Raw genomic sequence first — 21,250 nt, forward strand, 5'->3', positions numbered from 1 at the left:
GATTATTATTATCTGACCCTGCTGGTCATCTATGAAAGTTTGAACATCTTGGCCATCTACTGTTATAATCTCCACCCAGCACAGCTAGAAGAGGACTGGCCACTCCTCAGAGCCTGGTTCTTCTCTAGGTTTCTTCCTAGGTTCCTGCCTTTCTAAGGAGTTTTTCCTAGCCACCGTGATTCTACATCTGCATTGCTTGCTGTTTGGGGTCTTAGGCTGGGTTTCTGTACAGCACTTTGTGGCTTCGGCTGATGTAAAAAGCTCTTCATAAATACATTTTATTTGATTGAACTCCAAGTGAGGGAGTGATAATTCTGGATGAATAGGCTGGTGTGGCAGTCAAGGGGGGACTGGCATGACACCGCGGGTCGACAAGCGCCAACAACAGCTATGAGCTAACCTCTGAGGTAACGGGATAGACCCGAGCTAACCTCTGAGGTAACGGGATAGACCCGAAGCTTACACACAAGGATGGAAATGCCCGGCAAAAGCAATAACAGTTAGCTAGTATGGGCAGCACAATTAAGAGAGAGAGGGGGAGTAGAGTCGTTGAAGAATCGTAATTCCGTAAAACAGTAATTCAAAGGGGATTAATAGCAATCTTGTAATGTAAAATACATAAACATGAGAGTAAAGAAAAAGACAGTATGTCACACCACACTGCCTTTTATAGTGACAGGTCACGTGGGTACAGTAACGGGTGTGGCGTGACTGTAAACATCTTTGATATTATTAAGCACCTCAATCACATCGCCTAAAGGGGAAGGAGATCCCATAGGTCATTTGGCGACCTGTTATGAAAACGAAAGACGATAGTATCTTCTGGCCGGGAGAGTTTTGACGACGCTCGTTCTGAACGTTAAAACGCATCGCTTGTGGTACGTTTTTTGGAAACATAAGGAACAAATCTTTCATTTCAGCTAGAAATCTTTCTTTTTTTAAATTACTACACATTACTACACACCTTTATAGGGGTAGTGTTGCCACACAACCATGTCTCCATGTTACAGCCCTTGTTAACATTTAACGACAGATTGAAGACAGAAGCGAGCACCTGTGCTAATTAGCTATCTAGCGTGCTTTGAACACCTGTGTGTAAGCATAACTGGGAAGGAAGTGTAGTTAGTCAACTGGAGGCACACACAGCGTATGAATCTGTGCACATCTGCTACAGTAAGTGTATCTATTTTATTTGGAAGATTCTTTCTCGTTGATATGTTAAGAGTATTAAGCCAGTAACCAAAAGGTTGCTGGTTCAAATCCCTGAGCCAACTAGGTGAAAAATCTGTAGATTTTCCCTTTAGCAAGGCAATTAATCTTAATTTCTCCTGCAAGTCACTCTGGATGAGAGTGTCTACAAAATGACTAAAATGTCAAATGTAATTTAAGCAAGATAAGGACATACAGTGCCTTGCGAAAGTATTCGGCCCCCTTGAACTTTGCGACCTTTTGCCACATTTCAGGCTTCAAACATAAAGATATAAAACTGTATTTTTTTGTGAAGAATCAACAACAAGTGGGACACAATCATGAAGTGGAACGACATTTATTGGATATTTCAAACTTTTTTAACAAATCAAAAACTGAAAAATTGGGCGTGCAAAATTATGACTGTAAGATAATAGGCTTGCTATTGTTGCATGTTTCCATTAAGCTCATAATGAAAAATGTCCGATCCTCATGTGCATGCATAGTATCAAAGAGGAAGAAGCTAAGCAAGAGGTTTCACACTCGCAAAAATCTGTCCAAAATACGCTTATTTTGGGCCTAAGCTTGTCGCCTGCCTGCCTTCTCGCCTTGGGACGACTACCATTGTTAGGGCGGAAACATAAGCATCTCGTCATTATGTACAGATCTCTGATAGTGTCTGTTGGTCACGTCACTTTAGTGTTTGGAAAAATTGTAACAGTTTGTTGACCGGTTAATGAAGGTCAGTTAGTCGGCAGCAAAATGTACAGAAATTAGCATCCCTATTACGAATTTGCAAAACGCATGAATTCTAGCTAGGTGGATAACGTTAGCTAGCTCACAAACGTTAGCTAGGATAGGGGTTAGGGTTAAGTTTAGGAGTTAGGTTAAATAGTTAAGGTTCGTGTTAGGGTTGGAGTTAGGGGAAGGGTTAGGGTTATTATTTATTTTAAAATTATATAATGTGTTTTTTTGTTATGATATTTGTGTCAAGGTGCAATTAGCTTCAGCCTCTCAAAGCTATGAATTACTCTGCTGTATACAACAACTTGTCCCGCACATAATTGTGAAATGTCTGGCCTCTGTTGGTCTGTTGTGCTCAGCTGAAGCCTTTACATTCATGTAGTAACTTATCTCACTTCTCTCAGACCCAGTCATTCCCATCCCAGACTTGGATTGGTGTTGGTGATGCAACAACTGAGCAATTAAAAGCAGTAAGTCATGTATAGTTTTGACTGTGTTCTGCTGGAGTGTGAGGGGTTAACGGCAGCCTGCCTGCATCTAGAGGCTGTACCCTCCCTGGTCAGTGGTCAGTCAGTGTAAGACACACTTTGTTTGGGACAGAAAGGCCTTGTGAGAGAGGGAATGAGTGTGTCCGTGCCAGCCAGAGAGAAGACACAAGGTCAGTAATCCCCCGCCTTTCACTCTGAAATAGCACAGATAACAAAAGGCATGAAATTACTTTTATCCAATTGACATTTTTCCCCTTAAAGTTGATGTATAAATAAATTACATGTTATGACCTTTGTTTCCAGTCTATTGACTTGTGAAGTCTGCCATCACTTTTGCTATCACAATGGACGGAGATGACGTTATCTTTGTATCCCTATTACACAAAGGACACATTATGGTGCCCATTTGACATGTCGTGTGACCAGAGAGTTTGACCTAATTTTGTCCCGCATGTGGTTGGAAATAATGCTAACTAAAATTCACAACACTCACACTAACTTTCAGAAGCTGATTGTAGACTGATGCTAAGACCAGAGTAGCTGCTCTGAGTTCACCGAGAGAGCAGCAGAGGAGAAGCACCGTAGCTGCAACTGTAGGTGACTGATCAAATACAGCAACCTAATTCTCCAGATAACTTTTGTTTTATTTTCTTGTATTGCATGACTTTTGGCAAGTATGAATGCCTTTTAATTTAAATGCAAGAATTATTGGTGCAATCTTGGTGCAAAAGATTTTCTGCTGCTCATTAGGGACTTCAACTAATAGAGGTTACCCCGTGATTGTTGAAGAATATGACTCTTACCTTCACCGTTGTTGATATTTTAGTTGTCTCTGAAGACTTACATTTTTAAAAAAAAATTCCATTACATTTATTTGTATTTTATAGACCTGAAACGAGAGTTGTGCACATCGTACGGACTGTACCTTTAAGTCATGGATAGATGTTGAGATCTTATTCCATGACAAGTGTCTTTGTTTTACTGTGTATGACTGAGTACTCTTCTAGCTGTTCGTCAGAAGGAATCAAAGGCAGGGTCAAGCTTTAAAAGAAGGAGGTTCTTTCACTGAATCAGCAGTTTTGTAATGAGACAGCCAGTGAATAGTGTATATACAATATATATTATAACATATATACAGTGTCTTCAGAAAGTATTCATACCCTTTGATTTATTCCAAATTTTGTTGTGTTACAGCCTGAATTCAAATGGATTAAATATATTTTTCTCACACTCATCTACAAACAATACCCCACAATGACTAAGTGAAAACATGTTTTTAGGAATTAAATAGAGAAATATCTAATTTAAATAAGTATTCACACCCCGGAGTCAATACATGTTAGAATCCCCTTTGGCAGTGATTATAGCTGTGAGTCTTTCTGGGTTAGTCTCTGAGAGCATTGCACACCTGGATTGTAAAATATTCACACATTATTCTTCTTTAAATTCTTCAAGCTCTGTCAAGCTGGTTGTTGATCATTGCTAGACAGCCATTTTCAAGTCTTGCCATAGATTTTCAAGCCGATTTAAGTCAAAACTGTAACTAGGAACATTCAATGTTGTCTTGGTAAGCAACTCCAGTGTATATTTGGCCTTATGTTTGAGGTTATTGTCTTGCTGAAAGGTGAATTTGTCTCCCAGTATCTGTTGGAAAGCAGACTCAACCTGGTTTTCCTCTAGGATTTTACCTGTTCTTAGCTCTATTCCGTTTCTTTTTATCATAAAAAAAACTTCCTAGGCACTTGAAACAGAGCATCCTAGTCCTTGCGATGACATGCATACCCATAACATGATGCAGCCACCACCATCCTTGAAAATATGAAGAGTGGTACTCAGTGATGTGTTGTGTTGTGTTGGTTTTGCCCCAAACATAACGCTTTGTATTCAGGTCAAATGTTAATTGCTTTGCCATTTTTTGCAGTTTTACTTTAGTGCCTTATTGCAAACAGGATGCATGTTTTGGAATATTTGTATTCTGTACAGGCTTCCTCATATTCACTCTGTAACTTGTGGAGTAACTGGAATGTTGTTGATCCATCCTCAGTTTTCTATCACAGCCGTTCACCTCTGTAACGGTTTTAAAGTCACCCTTGGCACCATGGTGCCCTTCTTTGTGAGGTATTGGAAAACCTCCCTCGTCTTTGTGGTTCAATCTGTTTTTGAAATTCACTGCTCGACTGAGCGACCTTACAGATAATTGTATGTGTGGGGTACAGAGATGAGGTAGTCTTTCAAAAATTATTGCACAAAGAGTGAGTCCGTTCAACGTGTTATATGACTTGTAAAGCACATTTTCACTCCTGAACTTATTTAGGATTGTCATAACAAACAGGCTGAATACCTATTGACTAAAGACATTTCAGCTCTTCATTGTTTATTAATTTGTAAAAATGTCTAAAATCATAATTCCACTTTGACATTATGGAGTATTGTTTGTAGGCCAGTGACACATGCTCTCAATTTAATCCATTTTAAATTCAGGCTGTGACACAACAAAATGTGGAAAATATATATATTTTTATTTTATTTTTTGGCTCCCACGATTGCACATAGAAGCTGTTGGCATACATTTAGATGCATTCACTGTTTTGGTATTGACCACCAAGCTGTCACTTTTGCGGACATACAGTATTTGCTCTTGATTGAAGATCACAGTTATAATGATAGTCTTGGTAGCCTGATTGTTTATACTTGTCCATGTTAATTTCATTTTCATGGCACTTGAAATGGTCCAGGCTCAAACCAGGCTTAAAATTCTAACTACCGGTAACAGTCAGGAGAAACAGAGCATTAGAGGGGCAACAGAGCATAAGCACTCCAGCACAGTCTAAATGAAGATGATGCTTAGTATTGCACCTGCCACCTGATGTTACCTTAAGAATACTCCTTTGTATCTGGCAACTGCCACCCCTCCTCCTCACTGGTGTAGGCCTAGTGACGCTGCTTGTACATTGAGTGATGGGTTGTCTCTGACTCCGTTTCTGAACAGGCAGCTTGTGTAGAGATGGAGAAATCCTCCCACATACCATCTGCTCCTAGCCAAGCCCTAGCCTCACGTGCCAAAGGGGACCCACGGGACATAGAGACATTGTTGTCCTCACAGAGCTGCCTCCGCCCGCCTCTCGAGCCCTTCACACTGTGCAATCTGGTGCATGGCACTGGTCAGACTGAAACCCTGCTGAAGTCAAATGCATGGGAAGAAAGAGGCCATGCCAAGAGCCAAGCTGAACATACTTTTTGCTTTTGTTTCCTTTGTGAGGGGACTCAAGTTCTGTTTCAATCAAGATGACGTGGGGGGAAAAGCCCAGATCAGTACAAGTGGATGAGCCATGCTCAAGTTCTATTCTCATTCCTGTGACACTGTTATATGTCTGTTATTGCAGGGGCCTCAGTGGTTGACATCATGGTCATGGTCAGAACTGATAGTGATCTGTGACTCCAAGCCCCGATTGCAATGGCTCGCCTATCACGACTCAGGATATTTTTATTTAACCTTTATTTAACTAGGCAAGTCAGTTAAGAACACATTCTTATTTTACAATGATGGCCTACCCCGGCCAAACCCTCTCCTAAACCTGACGACGCTGGGCCAATTATACGCCATCGTATGGGACTCCCGATCATGGCCGGTTGTGATACAGCCCGGGATCGAACCAGGGTCTGTAGTGACACTTCTAGCACTGAGATGCAGTGCGCTGCACCACTCGGGAGCCCTATGGCCCAGATGCAGACACAGGAGGCTGGAGAAACGGAAAACATGCTGGTGGTGCACCAAAAGAACTGGCAACAGACAGACAGAAAACGCAGTTATAAATACACAGAGGATAATGGGGAAAATCGGAGACACCTGGTGGAGGGTGGAAACCATCACAAGGCAGGTGAAACAGATCAGGGTGTGACAGAACCCCCCCCCCCCCCCCCCCCCCCCCCCCCCCAGCGATGAGGGTGGTCCTACCCGGGCCCATACCTGGTTGATTGGGGTGTTGGTGTCGAACACAGCGATGAGGGCTGGGTCCAGGATGTTTCTAGCGGGAACCCAGCACCTCTCCTCTGGGCAATAACCCTCCCAGTCAACCAGGTACTGGGGCAACAGAAGACAAACAGCAGTGGGGATTTTAGAGATGGGGAAAGGGCAGATAAAGCAAGGGGAAAGTTTACGGGACTCCACCCTGAGGGGCAGATCCCGGGGGAAGAGCCATACCCTCTGCCCGAGATGATAGCGGGGAGCTGGCATCCGGTGGCGGTCCGCCTGTCGCAGATACCTGGAGTTGGTCTTAAGAAGAGCGGACCGGGCTCTCTTCCAGCGGTGGAGGGTATGCTGACTTTTTCCTCTTGCTCAGGGAAGAGCGAAGGCTAGTAACTGAAGGAACACTCAAAGTGTGAGAGACCAGTGGCTGAGCAGGGAAGGGTGTTGCGGACGTACACCACCCACACAAGTTGCTGGCTCCAGGTGGTGGGGTTGGCAGAGACGAGGCAACAAAGAGTCATCTCCAGGTCCTGATTGGCTCATTCCGACTGGCTTTGGATTGGGGATTAAACCCAGAAAACTGGCTTGTTGATGACCCAATCAGGGTGCAAAATGCCTTCCAGAACCTGGACGAGAAGTGAGGACCACGATCGGAGACCATGTCGACCGGAAGTCCATGGATCCAGAAGATGTGCTGCACCATAAGCTGGGCCGTCTCCTTGGCTGAGGGCTACTTGGGAAGGGGAATGAATGTGCGGCTTTGGAAAACCTATCCACAACCATAAGGATGGTTGTGTTGCCACCTGATGGGGGAGACCAGTGACAAATTCCAGGGATATATAGGACCAGGGTCAGTGAGGAACAGGGAATGGTTGAAGGCCAACTGGATCTTGCCGCTGAGTCTTGTTCTGTGTGCACATAGTGCAGGCGGCGATGAATGCGGAGATGTCAGGAACCATGGTGGGCCACCAAAAACATTTTTGGATGAATGCCAGGGTCCGACAGGAGCCGGGATAACTGGTAAGTTTAGAGGAATGAACCCATTCCAGGACCGGGAACCGGGCCGAATCAGGGACAAACATCCGGTTAGCCAGGGCCCCCGCCCCCTGGTTCTGGCTGTGAACGTTGCGCCTTGTGGACCAGGCTCTTGATACCCCAGACAAGTGTAGCTGCAAGACAGGAGGTAGGGAGGATGTTTTGTGGGTCAGAGGGTGTAGCCGTAGAACTAGACAGGCTTAACATTCTTGGACCCAGGGCGTTAGGAGATGGTAAAATGGAACCGAGTAAATAACAGTGCCCAACGAGCCTGCTTTGAGTTGAGGCATTTGGCGGTGCCAAGATATTCTAGATTCTTATGGTTGGTCCACACCAAGAATGGGTGTTCCTTCCCCTTCAAGGTAGTGCCTCCACATCTCCAGGGCCATCTTGACTGTGAGAAGTTCCCAATTAACAACGTCATAATTCCTCTCAGCGGGATTAAGGTGATGGGACAGGAAAGCGCACGGATGCAACTTTTTGTTCTGGGCAAAACGTTGGGACAGAACGGCCCCCACTCTAACGTCCAAGTCGTCGACCCCCACCACGAACTGACAGGACGGGTCCGGATGGATTAGGATGGGGGCAGTGATGAAATTATGCTTAAGATCCAAAAACAGCATGTGGGGACCACGTGAACGGAACCTTGGGAGAGGTGAGTGCAGAAAGGGGGTAGCCAGTGTGCTGTAGCCCCAAATGAAGCTGTGGTAGAAATGTGCAAATCCCAGGAAACGTTACATCTGCACTCTGGATGTGGGTTGGGGCCAATCCACTACTGCTCTCACCTTGTCAGGATCCAGCTGAATGTTCCCTGCAGCGATGACGTGTCCCAAAAAAGAGATAGTGGAGAAATGGAATTCACATTTCTCCGCATTGACAAAGAGACAGTTCTCCAGGTGGCGCTGGAGGACATGTCGGATGAGGAGGACATGCTCTTGAGCCGAACGGGAAAAGACAAGGATGTCGTCGAGGTAGACAAACACAAACCAGTTTAACATGTCACAAAGCACATCGTTGAACCGGGCCTGGAACACGGCGGGAGGGTAGGTCCGTCAGAACGGCCTAACCAGGTAGTCGTAGTGTGTGCTAGACGTGTTGAAAGCTGTCTTCCACTCGTCTCCTTCCCGTATCCGAACTAGGTGGTAGGCATTCCAAAGGTCCAACTCTGAAAAGATGATCGCCCCCTGGAGAGGCTCGACTGCTGAGGAGAGGAGTGGTAGAGGGTAACAATTTTTTACTTTGTCATTGAGGCCCCGGTAGTAGATACACCTGCACTAGAACCCACTAGAACCCTGCGCCGGCAGGGGAGGCAGAAGGACGAATGCTCCCTGCAACCAGAGAGTTCTCAATGTACTCCTCCATGGCCTTGGTCTCTGGGCCAGACATGGAATAAAGCCGCCCCTGAGGCGGTGTGGTGTCCGGGAGGAGATCAATTGCGCAATCCTAGGGATGATGCGGCGGAATGTGCATGGCAATGTGCATGGCAGAACGGGCTCCAACCCAGGATAGACCCAGTAGCCCAGTCGATCAGGGGGTTGTGCCTCTGGAGCCATGTAAATCCCAAAACCACAGGAACATGAGGTGATTCAATTAGTAGAAACTGTATGGACTCACTGTGATTGCCCGACACTCCCAGGTTAATGGGAACAGTACTGTGAGTGACCCTTCCAATGGAGCGTCCATCCAATGCTCTGGCGTCCATAGGAATAGAGAGGGATTGTGTGGAGAAACCCAGCTCAGATACCAGGATAGCATCCATGAAGCTCTCGTCATCCCCAGAGTCAATGATGACCGGGAGAGATTTAGACCGGTCACCCCACAGCAGGATAGCATGGAGAGGTGTACAAGTAATAGGAGTTTGGAGACTTCCAGTAAGGCCCACCAGCGTATTCGTACCTACTGATGAGCCTGATCTTTTACTGGACAGGTGGATATATAATGTCCTGTAGTACCACAATACAGGCAACTGTTGGAGCTCAGCCTGCGTAAACAGTCATTAGGAGACCGTCTAGCCCTGCCCAGCATCATGGGCTCTGGAGGCGACGAGTCGACAGTCCTCGATGATTCCCGAGGGAACTTGGGTGACTTCAGATTCTCTCCGGAATACAGGCACTGGGGACATCCGGGGTTCTTCGGAGGTGAGGCAGAAACCGTTGATGAGCGAGTGTGGCCAAGAACAGACCTCCTCTCCCTCCTGCATTCCCGTAGGCGACCATCGATTCTTATAGTCAACGCTATGAGGGAGTCAAGGTCCATGGGTAACTCCCAAGCTGCGAGAACATCTTTAATTTCCTCCGGGTTCCAGGCACTCTCGGCGGCCAACATGGTATAGTCTACCGCATAGTCTGCCACACTATGGGAGTCTTGATGTAGCTGAAGTAGCTTCCGAGCCGACTCTCTCCCGGACACCGGAGAATCGAACCACTTCCTCAACTCTACTACAAAATCCTCCAGACGAAGGTAAACGGCGGATTGTTGCTCCCACACCACTGTAGCCCAGGCGAGCACCCTTCCAAACATGAGCGTTATGAGAGACGCTATCATCGAACGATCTGAAGGAAACGAAGAGGGCTGCAGCTCAAAGATGGGAGAGGAATGCCCGGCAGGCTCCAGGATCCCCAACATAGCGCTCCGGAGGAGGTAAGTGGAGTTCTCGGGAAGCCGGGGTAGGCTGGGGAAAAGCACCCCTGGTATCAGGGTTACTGAGCTTCTGGGAGGTTTCCGTTATGGCTTGCTGCCTGATAGATAGTCAGCGGAATTGCTCCAGTAATGAGTTGAAACCCTGGTCATGGCATTCCACCAAGGTATGGAGTCCTTCCATAAGGTTCAAAAGTAGCTCCTTGTGTTTTCTTGCAGGCAGACAGCGTTGTGAAGCTGGTCTGAGTCTGCTGGGTCAGTCATGGCCAGTTCGTAGTATCTCGACTCAGGATATGACCCAGATGCAGACACAGGAGGCATATGGTTCTGTTCTCAGAATATTTATTATAACAAAGAGGCAGGCAAAAGGGCAGGTCGAGGGCAGGCAGGCGGAGGTTCGTAATCCAAGGCAGGGTCAAAAAGGGACAGAATGGCAGGCAGGCTCAGGGTCAGGGCAGGCAGAAAGTTTGGAACAGGGTAAACTAGAAAACAAGAACTAGAGAACTGGAGAAACGGGAATCCGGAGACACCTGCTGGGGGGTGGAGACAAGCACAAGGCAGGTGAAACAGATCAAGGTGTGACATCTCCTAACAATTGCTTACAGTGAAACCCTTTGGATTCTTTAGAAAAAATAGGCAGAGATAATTAATTGGTTTGGTTTTCATCTTACCCTCACCAGTCGTGTTTGTCCATTTAGTCCATATCCATGAATTAGTGCTGTGTCTGCATTCCTGGGCCCCTAGCCTACTTGGGTCAGAACTATGTAGAGGCTTAAGACTGCCACAGAGACAGAGGCCTCTTCTAGAGTTCTGTGCTGTTTCTAGAAAAAAAGCATTTTATTTTCCTGAAGAGTCCTCCGCTGAACGGCTTTGACCTGTGCCCTTTCTGAGGATGTCAGTCAGCATGATTGATTGTTCTTGCTTAGGTGTACCACAGAAGGCTGGAATGGAGTGAATGGAGTGTTATCAAAGGCATGGAAACCATATGTTTGATGTGTTTGATTCCATTACATTAATTTCTGTTCCAGCCATCACTATGAGCCTGTCCTCCCCAATTAAGGTGCCACCAGCCACCTGTGGGGTGTACTGTATTAGAGTGGTCGAGTATAGAATAGAATGGGAATAGAAAATGCTGATGAGCTACACATTGGAAGGAGACAATAGTGGGAAGGTGGCCAGAGTACCAACAAGTGAAGTGTTTCTTTTTGTTTTCATACAAAAGGAAGTTAATTTGGCCGGAGGGTTAGACACCATAAAATCGCTTTCAACACAATTCACAAACAGACACAACAGACATTGCTTGCTACAAATATGCCTCTGTTTTGCCGATAAAACAGTCATTCCTTCTAACAGCCTTTGTGATGAGTTCATTTGCCAGGGTTTTTTCTTGCATATAAAATTAATTTGAGACAAACATTGCACTCATACTCTGTTCCCTGGTTTTCAGCAGCCAACAATAAGGCCCACATCATTGATGTCATCAAAACCAATAAAAATGCTAACCATGTGCAGACTATGGGCTGGCTTGTGTTTCCACTGAGTACACAGAGTATTTCTGTGAAATTATTTTAGGCACTGAAATTGCTCAATATGAATAAGCTCATAAGCAGAGTGTGGGAATGCAATAGAGATAAAGCTTTGTTGTTACACAGCTTTGATGTAAATACAAACAATTCTGTCTGGCTTCCCTCATAAGTTTCCCCAGATAGGCATCATCAAATGAGTCAGCATACAAGGTGGTGACCACAGACCATGTATCAAGGCTCTATATCTATGGTTGTGACAACCATCTTTCTTTCCATGCAAATTATGTCATGTCCAAACCTCAACAATGCCAATCATTCCAATTCCAAGCAGTGCTCAATCATTGCACTCAAACCACATTTTATCTTCTCATTGTTAAAACTATCCATGATACTTATTCACAAATTTCTTTGAACGAATATGTGCGTGTACACGAGAGCGAGAGAGAGGGAGCTTGGCAGGCACAGAGATGTGGGTGGTGGTGGGGGGGGGGGGAGGGGGGAGCTCATTCATTATTCATGAGATGGGTGGGCAGAGTGCAGAACGGCCATGGCACAGACAGAAACTCTATTACTGAGATGTTCACTCTGCTCTGCCTTTCCAGATTCCTGCTATTTGATTGACCAAGGAAACAAAATTGACTGATTGACCACCAAGGATTTTATCTGTTTACGGCACTAACTGGACATTGGAATTGTGGAGAAACTCAATGCATTGGAGTGTCATGGAGATGATGGGGAAGAGGGAAACCTCATGATATTCCACTTGAAGAATTGTACTTATGAAAGGTAACGCAGATGTAATGAGCTAATGTGTTCTAACAAGAGGAAGAAAAGTTCTGATAATTGTTGTAGATGAGTTGATCAATGAGTCTGATCAATAATCTGTTTTGTTACACTTTGTATCATATATATTTATAACTAACAGGGTAATATAGTAGTGACATATTAATTACATTATAACAATGTATTTCTTTGGGATTCAAGTACTTCCTACACAGCAACTAACAAAAGCTTTATTAATGTAGTCCTGTGGAGGAGGTAAGTTTTTCATAATGGCTTGAGACTGGAGTTGAGTCCTGGGCATGTGTTGCGTTGGTGGATCTATTGTTTGGAAACAGTGACAAAGAGACTCTGTCAGAGAATGTGACAGCGCAGACTGTTGAGTGGGACAGAGATTAAATACTGCTGTTTGGATACTAAATGGCATTTCATTTTATTTTGTTGTTTTGCGCTAGAAAATATTGTCTTACAAAGCAATTGGTCCCCATAAATGTCATGATATTTAATTTAATTTGATTTCATGAAACATTTGAATTGCTTAATCGATCACTAATAAAACAGTTCCTAGATAAAGGTGTCCGGCAGTTCAACAGGATCGGTGAAGGTCATTCACTGTAGAGATGGGGATGCTGGCCAGATCCACTCTATTACTACTGTTATGGCAAGGACTGTCTGCCATTGACGTCCCACTGGAAAGTAAGTCAATACAACCTATTGTGTCCCTGCAATATGGTGATAATAGTGTACAGTGCTGTATATTGTCAAATACAGTATGTAAATGAATGTACAATCCTAATGCAATCAGGTCTTTCATTTTGACTTGTCAACCTAAAGTCAGACAGCCCCCCACCATTATAAAACAGTCGTTGAAGGATCATGTCGTGGACCCCAGAGACAACATGGTCGTTGAGTGTGAAGCCAAAGGCACCCCCCACCCAATGTAAGAACTAACAAATCAAAAACACTTTCTTTATAGTTCAAAACCGTATAAAAATGGTGAGTAGCTATAGTACAACTCTTTTAACTACTTTAACCAAATTACTTGCCTTTATCCCTAAGTTTCTCATGGAGGCGTAATGGGAAGTATTTCAATGTGGCACGGGACCCTCAGGCCTCGATGAGGAGACGTTCGGGGACGCTGGACATCTATGCCTGGGCTGACCCGGAGGCTTATGAGGGGGAGTACCAGTGTGTTGCCACCAATGAGTATGGCACTGCATACTCAAACAAGATCAACCTACGCATCTCTAGTAAGCTGCCACTCCATTCAGGCTTTTGAGTCCATTGTCACAGAGTACATTCGAAAGCTAGGGCCTCAAACCTTGAAAATGCTCAACTTTGGTGGCAGAACCAAGCAAAGCTTAAAGGGACAAATCCGTACAAAATCTAATTTTGTCAGCCATTTTCAGACCTCAAAAGTGGTCTTGTGTTAAGATAAGTCCATATCCCGGCAAGATTCTGCGCTCTGTGTTAAATGCCACTAACCACATCTTCTTAACCCTATGTTTTCATGGCAGGGGCCCCTCTGTGGCCCAGAGAGGTTTTGGAACCGGTAACGGTGAGTGTTGGTCTTCCTCTGGTCCTGGACTGCAGCCCTCCTCCAGGCCCTCCCAAACCTGAGACCTATTGGATGAGCAAGTGTGAGTAGGCCTACCTCCTATTCTCAAATCAGAAGTACATCATGTCTAGGAATGGCATTGATATTCTATAATTAATGACAACCACTTGTCTCTCGTTCGGAACTGATGAGCTTATTTTGCTCATGTTTTTGTAATATGGCACTTATCCCAAACATTATCTGTATTTATCCTATCAACTCCAGATGAGCTTAACAGGAAATGCATAAATAACTTTGTATTTATTTCAGGTTCATCAGGGAGACCTTTCAACTGGCCTCACCAGCCCCACCCCCCAGTCATGCTGCCTATCAAACAAGACCGTAGAGTGTCTATGGGGGTGAATGGAGATCTCTACTTCTCTAATGTCTACGTCAATGACTCTGCCACTGACTACTGTTGCAACGCGCGCTTCCCCTACAAAAACATAATTCAACAGAAGATGCCTATTACCGTTAGAGTCCTTACAAGTGAGTATTGGTATGTAGCACAAGGGATGTTGCATCATTTACTTAACTTACCATGTACTAACTGGCCTTCCTTATTAAACTGTTGCTTTGGTTTGCCCCACATTGTTTTATTTCAGACTATCCCTAATACGACTCACCATAGCTCTTCTCCGATCTTACTGACCTAGTGCAGTGGTGAGTGTGTGCTCTGCTTCTTTTGTTGTGTTTAATTTTTACTAAGTATACTGTCAAGAATGAACAACCTCGTCTTAACAACCTGATCCTTCTTTAACATTGGTCTGCCTTGACACAGTCTTCAGGCCCAGGATGAGTTAGGCACAACTGTTTTCCGTACCCATTGTAAAGTACCAGTCGTAGTCCAACCACAGTCGTAGTCCATGCTGTCAGGATATTTAAGTGAGAAAAGTTCTAACCATAGACATTGCGTCATTGTATCTGTCCCATTATGATGTCTCTGAGAACACGGGCAGCGCCATTGAGGCCAATTTTCTTCTTCTACTACTTCTATGAGTTGGCAAACAAACTGAAAGAGTGCACACTGCCACCTAGAGTGTGTTGTTGGAACTGGTATATAGCCAAGGTTGCCGATTTACTGCCATCTGCAGTTATGGAATGTTTCCTCACAAGTATAATTCATTGGCTGATCCCTCCTGGTGACTTGGATGGAATTATATGATTCTTCCTTAAAGGTGCAATATGCCGAAATCGCTCCGCCATTTCCTGGTTGCTAAAATTCTTGTACATATGATAGGTAACGCAGATGTAATTTGTCCCAAATTTCAGTTTGTGACAAAACAAGCACTCAGGGTTTAGAGAATCATTGTACCATCTAAACCGCTATGAAATGTATTTCCAATAACCAAAAATATTGTATTTTCAGCTGTTTGAAGCTGGTGTACAAAACCGGAATCATATAATTAGGGGAGAACAGATTTACCGCTTCTTAGACTTGCTTTCAATGAGAATGATAGAGCTATAACTCACATTTCTATGTGAATTGGGTCAGGTCGCCCAAAAAGTTACAAATTGCAGCGTTAACCCATAGGAAGTCCCACCCAGTTGACTACTTCAAAATGGTGAAAGTCCATAATGGTGCTTCCCATTCTAAAACAGGCTTTTGTGGTAAAGAGTCCTCTATCTATCTCTGTGGTTCTAACTCTGTGTGGTGTGTTGTGTTTCCTCCACAGCCCGCATGGTGTCAGAGGCCGCTCCCACCTTCCTGTCTCCAGCCGGGAGGTCCAGCTCCCAGACTGTCCTGCAGGGGGAGGAGCTGCTCCTCGAGTGCATCGCTGCTGGAGTGTGAGTGATCCTCGGTCATCACTAGTTACCACAGGCACAAAGTCATAATTATGGCTAAACCCCGCCTGTTTAAAAAAATGTATTATTAAAATCTGATTTTTCCACCTGACCTTAAATCAAGACCAAAATGCAAATAGTTGTTTTCATGAATATTTACGATATAGCCATGATCCTCTCAACCACAAACTGCAAGTCAGTTGAGAACCACTTCTTATTTACAACCACAACTTGACCAAAAGGCCAGAACAGTAACACAGTAAAAACAGAAACATGGGACAACACAATAGTTCAAATATAGGAGTACCAGCAGTGCTCGAATTGAGAGGGTTTAGAAAAAAGGGCAAAAAAGCACACCCCTTTTTAATTTAAACATTTGAAGGGGGAAAAATGGATCCCGATTATAGGCCTAAACGATCTATAACAATACTTTTCTCCACGAGGCTAGGAAAATAGATCATGCTGCAGACAGTATAGGGAAGGAAAATACATGTTTAGAACTGAACATTGATTGCATGGTGCTAAAAAGAATGCATGAACATAGCTTTATAGAACCAAAACCTACACTAAAAAAAAACAGAACTCGAGAACAAATCATTGCTAATCTCCCCCGCGGCAGTCAAGCAATTGAATTCCGCCAAGAATCGTTCACAATCTATTCCGGTTAGGGCCGCAACTAGACCTCGTTTCAAAATTATCAAGAAATAATCTAAAAAAATAGAAATATAAATTTTTTGAAATAATCTAAAAATGTATACCTAGCAATCACAATTGTACTGTACATTGTTTGAAGCAGTCATCAATGGCAGCTCCAATAAGCCCCTTGTGGTGAACAAGAGGCTTGTACAGTATCATGATGCTTTCGAGTTATTGTTTTTAGGGCCCTGAATTTAACAAAACCAACTGTTGGTGGTATATTTAACGTACTGTATCTCAATGAACAATAATTAAAATAGGACCAAATGCAGGCTCCGGTCATATTTCACACATATCTGTTTAATTTATTTGGTCTTTCACAATAGCTAATCAAGTCAGTGGAACAATTCTGATTGCTTATAATGGGCAAAACATATATGGTAATTAATGTGCTTATTCTCGATACTTCTTCTACTATTCCACTTCCCAGTTTTGCCGGTGCAACTACTGTACTTGTTTTAAGCTATGTCCTGGACAGTGTTGTAAGTCATAAAAGGCTACATTGAAATGCCTCAAGTATCTTGTTTTGTACTATTACTTCTTCAAACCAAGTCGTCAAGTTTTGAATGTTCATTCAACATTCAAAGCATTCTGAATACACCTGACATGTGATTTTATTTGGTTTTAATTATAATTACCATATAATAGTCCAACGCCTGTCATCACATGGACCAAAGATGGACAGGAACTGGACACGACCAACATGAAGGTGAAGAACTACAACAAGTTACTGCAGATCCCCAAGGCCGCTTTTGAGGACTCTGGTGAATACACGTGCAGTGCCACAAACAAGATTGGATACTTGGAACACACCATCACTGTCCGGATCAAAGGTCAGCCAATCATCTACATCACGTCATCCTTCATCACACCAACACACAGATACTGGGACATGTTCAGCATATTTACTCTCACAAGGATTTCGATTTGAACTTTACATTTCACTGTTTGATTTCCCGCGGAAGGAAATAGCCCATTAGTTTGATATTCAGTAGTTTGATATAGCCTGGACAATGTTACTTGTCCTTGTATGGGGTTTGATATTACGGAAATATTTAATATTTATGTCGATTTATGTGATATGATATGTTTGTCTTTTTCTGCTGACCTGATCTCCATGACAGCTGCTCCGTTCTGGTTGGAAAAGCCCAGTAACCTGGTGCTGGCCCCAGAGGAGAATGCACGCTTAGTGTGCCGCTCTGACGGCATCCCCCGGCCCAGTATCCGTTGGTTCATCAACGGAGATACAATGGAGGGTAAGCAGCTAACCTAAGCACAATTATTCACTTAATTGAAAAGGTTATATGATAAAGTAAGTTGAACTACTAGGAAATAATAGTTTACTTCTTCTTCTCCTATCCTTTCCAGATGCTACTCCAGTCCCAAACAGGGAGGTGTCCGGAGACACAATTACCTTCCGTTCTGTGACTGTGGCGAACACTGGTGTATACCAGTGCAATGCCTCTAACCAGTATGGCTACCTGTTTGCCAATGCTTACATCAACGTACTGCGTAAGATATCACATTTGTTTGCAGAAAATAACCCTGAACCTCTTTATCTATTGGCATATGTGTAAATGCAGATATCAGGTCACCAGTGCAGGATTCTAGTGTGATACAGTTTCTTTTTCTGTTCCTCAAGATGCAACACCAAGTATTTTCAGAGCCACGTATGTAGAGATTTCAGTGCCAACAGAAATGTTATTTCAATGTAGAATGTTAGGATATTGAATTTGAATGTAACATTTTTGAATTTGTAATGCACAAATTGAATCATTGAATTCATAAATCGAACTTGTATTTCATGATTTGAAACTGAATTGAATGAATATTGCATTCAGTTTTAAAGTTCAATTTCAATTTAATAGAATATTCAAATGCAATATTTATACTGTAAATATGGTGGATGATAGATATTGCATTCATTGTATGTGTATCAAGTTTACAAACCATAATTTCAAGTAAATCAAAGTTTCATATATTCAATGCATTCAGATTCCGTTTTCAAATGCAGTTCTCTAAATTCAGATTCAAAACCAGAGACAGCATCCTGGTACTTTCCCAGCCAGGAAAGGTAGAGGAGAACAAATAGAATCAAACTCTCTGTGGTAAACCGAAACCTCTGGCCGTTTCTGAAGCCAATGTGGCATGTTGAATTTATTTTCTACCTATGAACATAGAGAGTTGGATTCTATCTGTTCTCCTTTAACTTTCCTGGCTGGCAAAGTACCAGGATGTTGTCTTTGGTTTTAAATCTGAATTTAGAGAACTGCATTTTAAAATGGAATCTGAATGCGTTTGAGAAGTTGAATATATGAAACTTAGATAAACTTGAAATGATAGTTTGTAAACTGGATATGCAGACAACCAGATGTATAAATATTGAATTTAAACGTCAATTTGTCATTCATTAAATTCAGTTTCAAATCATGAAACAAAAGATCAATTTATACATTTTGTGATTTAATTTGTGCAAAATTCAAAATTATACAATTTCTGTTGGCACTAAAATTGCTCCACAGCCAGGAATGAAGATAAAAAGTATATGTGAGTTGTCTAATGTCTCATCTTCTTATCTGCAGATGCAAAGCCACGTATCCTTAGGCCTAGGACTGACCTGGTGAAGGTCATTGAGGGCAGACGCGCCTGGCTAGACTGCCGCTATTTTGGCTCGCCCGTGCCTGATCTGCGCTGGTGAGAACATGTTTATGATGCTCTTCTCTCGTGTGTGTATGCATGTGTATAACTGACTACCTGTTTTTTCACAGGTCTAAGTATGGACTGGGCAACCTGGAGGGGAATCGCTTTAAAGTACACAGCAACGGGACACTACAGATCAAAGGCACCCGTATGGATGACCAGGGGACATATGTGTGTGTTGTCAGCAACGTAGCAGGACGAGATGAAAACGAGGTCAAACTAGAAGTCAAAGGTGAATGCCTAATAATAGATTTACTGTAACACTTTGCTTCTGCATGTCGTTCAATCCAGAGTTACACTGCTCATGGATCACATTGCAGGTGTTCTCATGATCCTTATCCTCTCTTTTTCAGAGTCCACCAAAATTCTCAAACGCCCAGATAATATGAGAGTCCTCCGGGGGACTGATGTCCGGTTGGAGTGTAAGGCCCAACATGACCCCACGGTCGCCGTCACCACCACCTGGCTGAAGAACAAACAGTTCCTCATCATAGGCTGGAGGTGAGCCTGAATATGACTACTTGTCCTTGTAACCATTGTAACAATGGGGTTATAGTTATAGCTAACCAGTGGTGTAAAGTACTTAAGTAAAAATACTTAAGTAGTTTTCTTTAGGTACTTTACTTTACTATTTATATGTTTGACTACTTTTACTTTTACTTTTACTTCACTACATTCCTAAAGAAAACAATGTACTTTTTACTTCATACATTTTCCCTTACACCCAAAAGTACTCGTTCATTTTCAATGCTTAGCAGGACAGGAAAGTGGTCCAATTCACTCACTTATCAAGAGAACCTCTCTGGTCATCCCTACTGCCTACTACTTACTACTTAGCTTCGGCTGTTGGAGGTCCTGACGAACTACGTCCAGATAAAGCGTCCTGAGTGAAAAAGTTGAATGAAAAAAGTTGAGTGAGGGAAAAAAATAAAATATAAACGGTAATTAAAAAGTAAAAACCGTAAAGTTAGGTTGGCAACAAAACGCACAAAACGCACAGCAACACGTAAACAAGTCTGCAAGTTGTGACCGGAAATGGCTTCACACTGATTGAAGTGGATTTCGATGACTGTAGCTAACATCAAATCAACAGAGTTATAGTCTATATCTGAGTATAACTAAAGGCTAAATGGTGAATAGTTCAACTGAATTTGTCAAGATGACTTCGTAATAATAACAGTATTGTGTCCTTTTAATTATCTCCAGGCTGTCGCTGGATGAATCAACTCTGGTCATCACAAACGTCAATAGAGGAGACGAGGGCAATTACACCTGCATCATCAAGACTGAGATGGACAAGAACACTGCCTCCGCCCGCCTGGTGGTGATGGGTAGGATTATAACTTGACACTTAGTTAACATACATAGCTACAGTACATACACTGTGTTTCAGCAATTGCATGACATGTTATGTAATGTTAATTACATTGCATTATGTAAGAGTAGCAGATAAAGACTTCATAAGCATGCTGTATGTTTTTGGAATTTGCATCAAAAGTTTCCTTACCTTCCTCCCAGATCGTCCAGACCCCCCTACAAACTTGCAGTTGTCGGACCCCTTTGAGCGCAGCGTCAGGCTTACCTGGACCCCTGGAGATAGCAATCACAGTCCTATCAAAGGTAACAGCTCTACCCTACTGTCTACACCTCAGGAGCAGGACATCCAGAGTAAACATAGGCCTGGATTCAGGCCACGTATACGCCATAGTTTCATTGAAATAGTCAGTTAGCTACCATCAACTGAAGGAATCAGTGTGTTCTTCTGGGCTTTTCCTCCAGAAAACCTGGTGCAGTATGATGATGACGACTGGTTACCTTTCAAGTGGAGAAACCTTTCCACGTACCCTGGAAACCTGAACTCTGTCATTCTGCAACTGTCACCATTCATTATCTATGAGTTTAGGGTCATTGCTATCAATGACATTGGTATGAGTAAACCCAGTCGCTCGTCAGCCAACTTCCAGACTGGTGGAGCACGTGAGTATTTCATGCTTGATGAGTTTGATAATGTGATATGAATAATGGATTTCTCATTGGCTTCATTATTTGTATTGAACAGGCACACAGGTGACAATTATCTTTCATATTAAAAAACTTGGACCATGAT

General features: G+C 43.3%; 1 protein-coding gene across 8 annotated transcripts in view; it reads left to right on the top strand.

Moving 5' to 3' along the window:
- Positions 1 to 1,611: 1,611 nt before the first annotated feature.
- LOC139416641 (neurofascin-like) overlaps positions 1,612 to 21,250 on the top strand; it is a 28,118-nt gene continuing 8,479 nt past the window's right edge. Inside the window, exons 1-19 of one of the 8 annotated variants that reach the window (XM_071165567.1) lie at positions 1,612 to 2,402; positions 2,533 to 2,590; positions 2,926 to 3,013; positions 12,188 to 12,371; positions 12,934 to 13,061; positions 13,200 to 13,305; positions 13,425 to 13,615; positions 13,883 to 14,005; positions 14,233 to 14,451; positions 15,639 to 15,750; positions 17,092 to 17,276; positions 17,568 to 17,699; positions 17,812 to 17,955; positions 19,026 to 19,137; positions 19,212 to 19,375; positions 19,497 to 19,644; positions 20,350 to 20,474; positions 20,662 to 20,763; positions 20,923 to 21,120. In XM_071165567.1, coding sequence (XP_071021668.1) covers positions 12,986 to 13,061; positions 13,200 to 13,305; positions 13,425 to 13,615; positions 13,883 to 14,005; positions 14,233 to 14,451; positions 15,639 to 15,750; positions 17,092 to 17,276; positions 17,568 to 17,699; positions 17,812 to 17,955; positions 19,026 to 19,137; positions 19,212 to 19,375; positions 19,497 to 19,644; positions 20,350 to 20,474; positions 20,662 to 20,763; positions 20,923 to 21,120 — 2,137 coding nt within the window. In that variant the 5' untranslated portion in view covers positions 1,612 to 2,402; positions 2,533 to 2,590; positions 2,926 to 3,013; positions 12,188 to 12,371; positions 12,934 to 12,985. Of the gene's footprint in view, positions 3,018 to 12,187; positions 12,372 to 12,926; positions 13,062 to 13,199; positions 13,306 to 13,424; positions 13,616 to 13,882; positions 14,006 to 14,232; positions 14,452 to 14,568; positions 14,626 to 15,638; positions 15,751 to 17,091; positions 17,277 to 17,567; positions 17,700 to 17,811; positions 17,956 to 19,025; positions 19,138 to 19,211; positions 19,376 to 19,496; positions 19,645 to 20,349; positions 20,475 to 20,661; positions 20,764 to 20,922; positions 21,121 to 21,250 lie in introns of those variants that run through there. The other 7 variants (XM_071165566.1, XM_071165565.1, XM_071165561.1 and 4 more) reach the window with 7 other exon arrangements.

This window comes from Oncorhynchus clarkii, chromosome 9 (genome assembly GCF_045791955.1).
Source record: "Oncorhynchus clarkii lewisi isolate Uvic-CL-2024 chromosome 9, UVic_Ocla_1.0, whole genome shotgun sequence".
Lineage (NCBI taxonomy): Eukaryota > Metazoa > Chordata > Actinopteri > Salmoniformes > Salmonidae > Oncorhynchus > Oncorhynchus clarkii.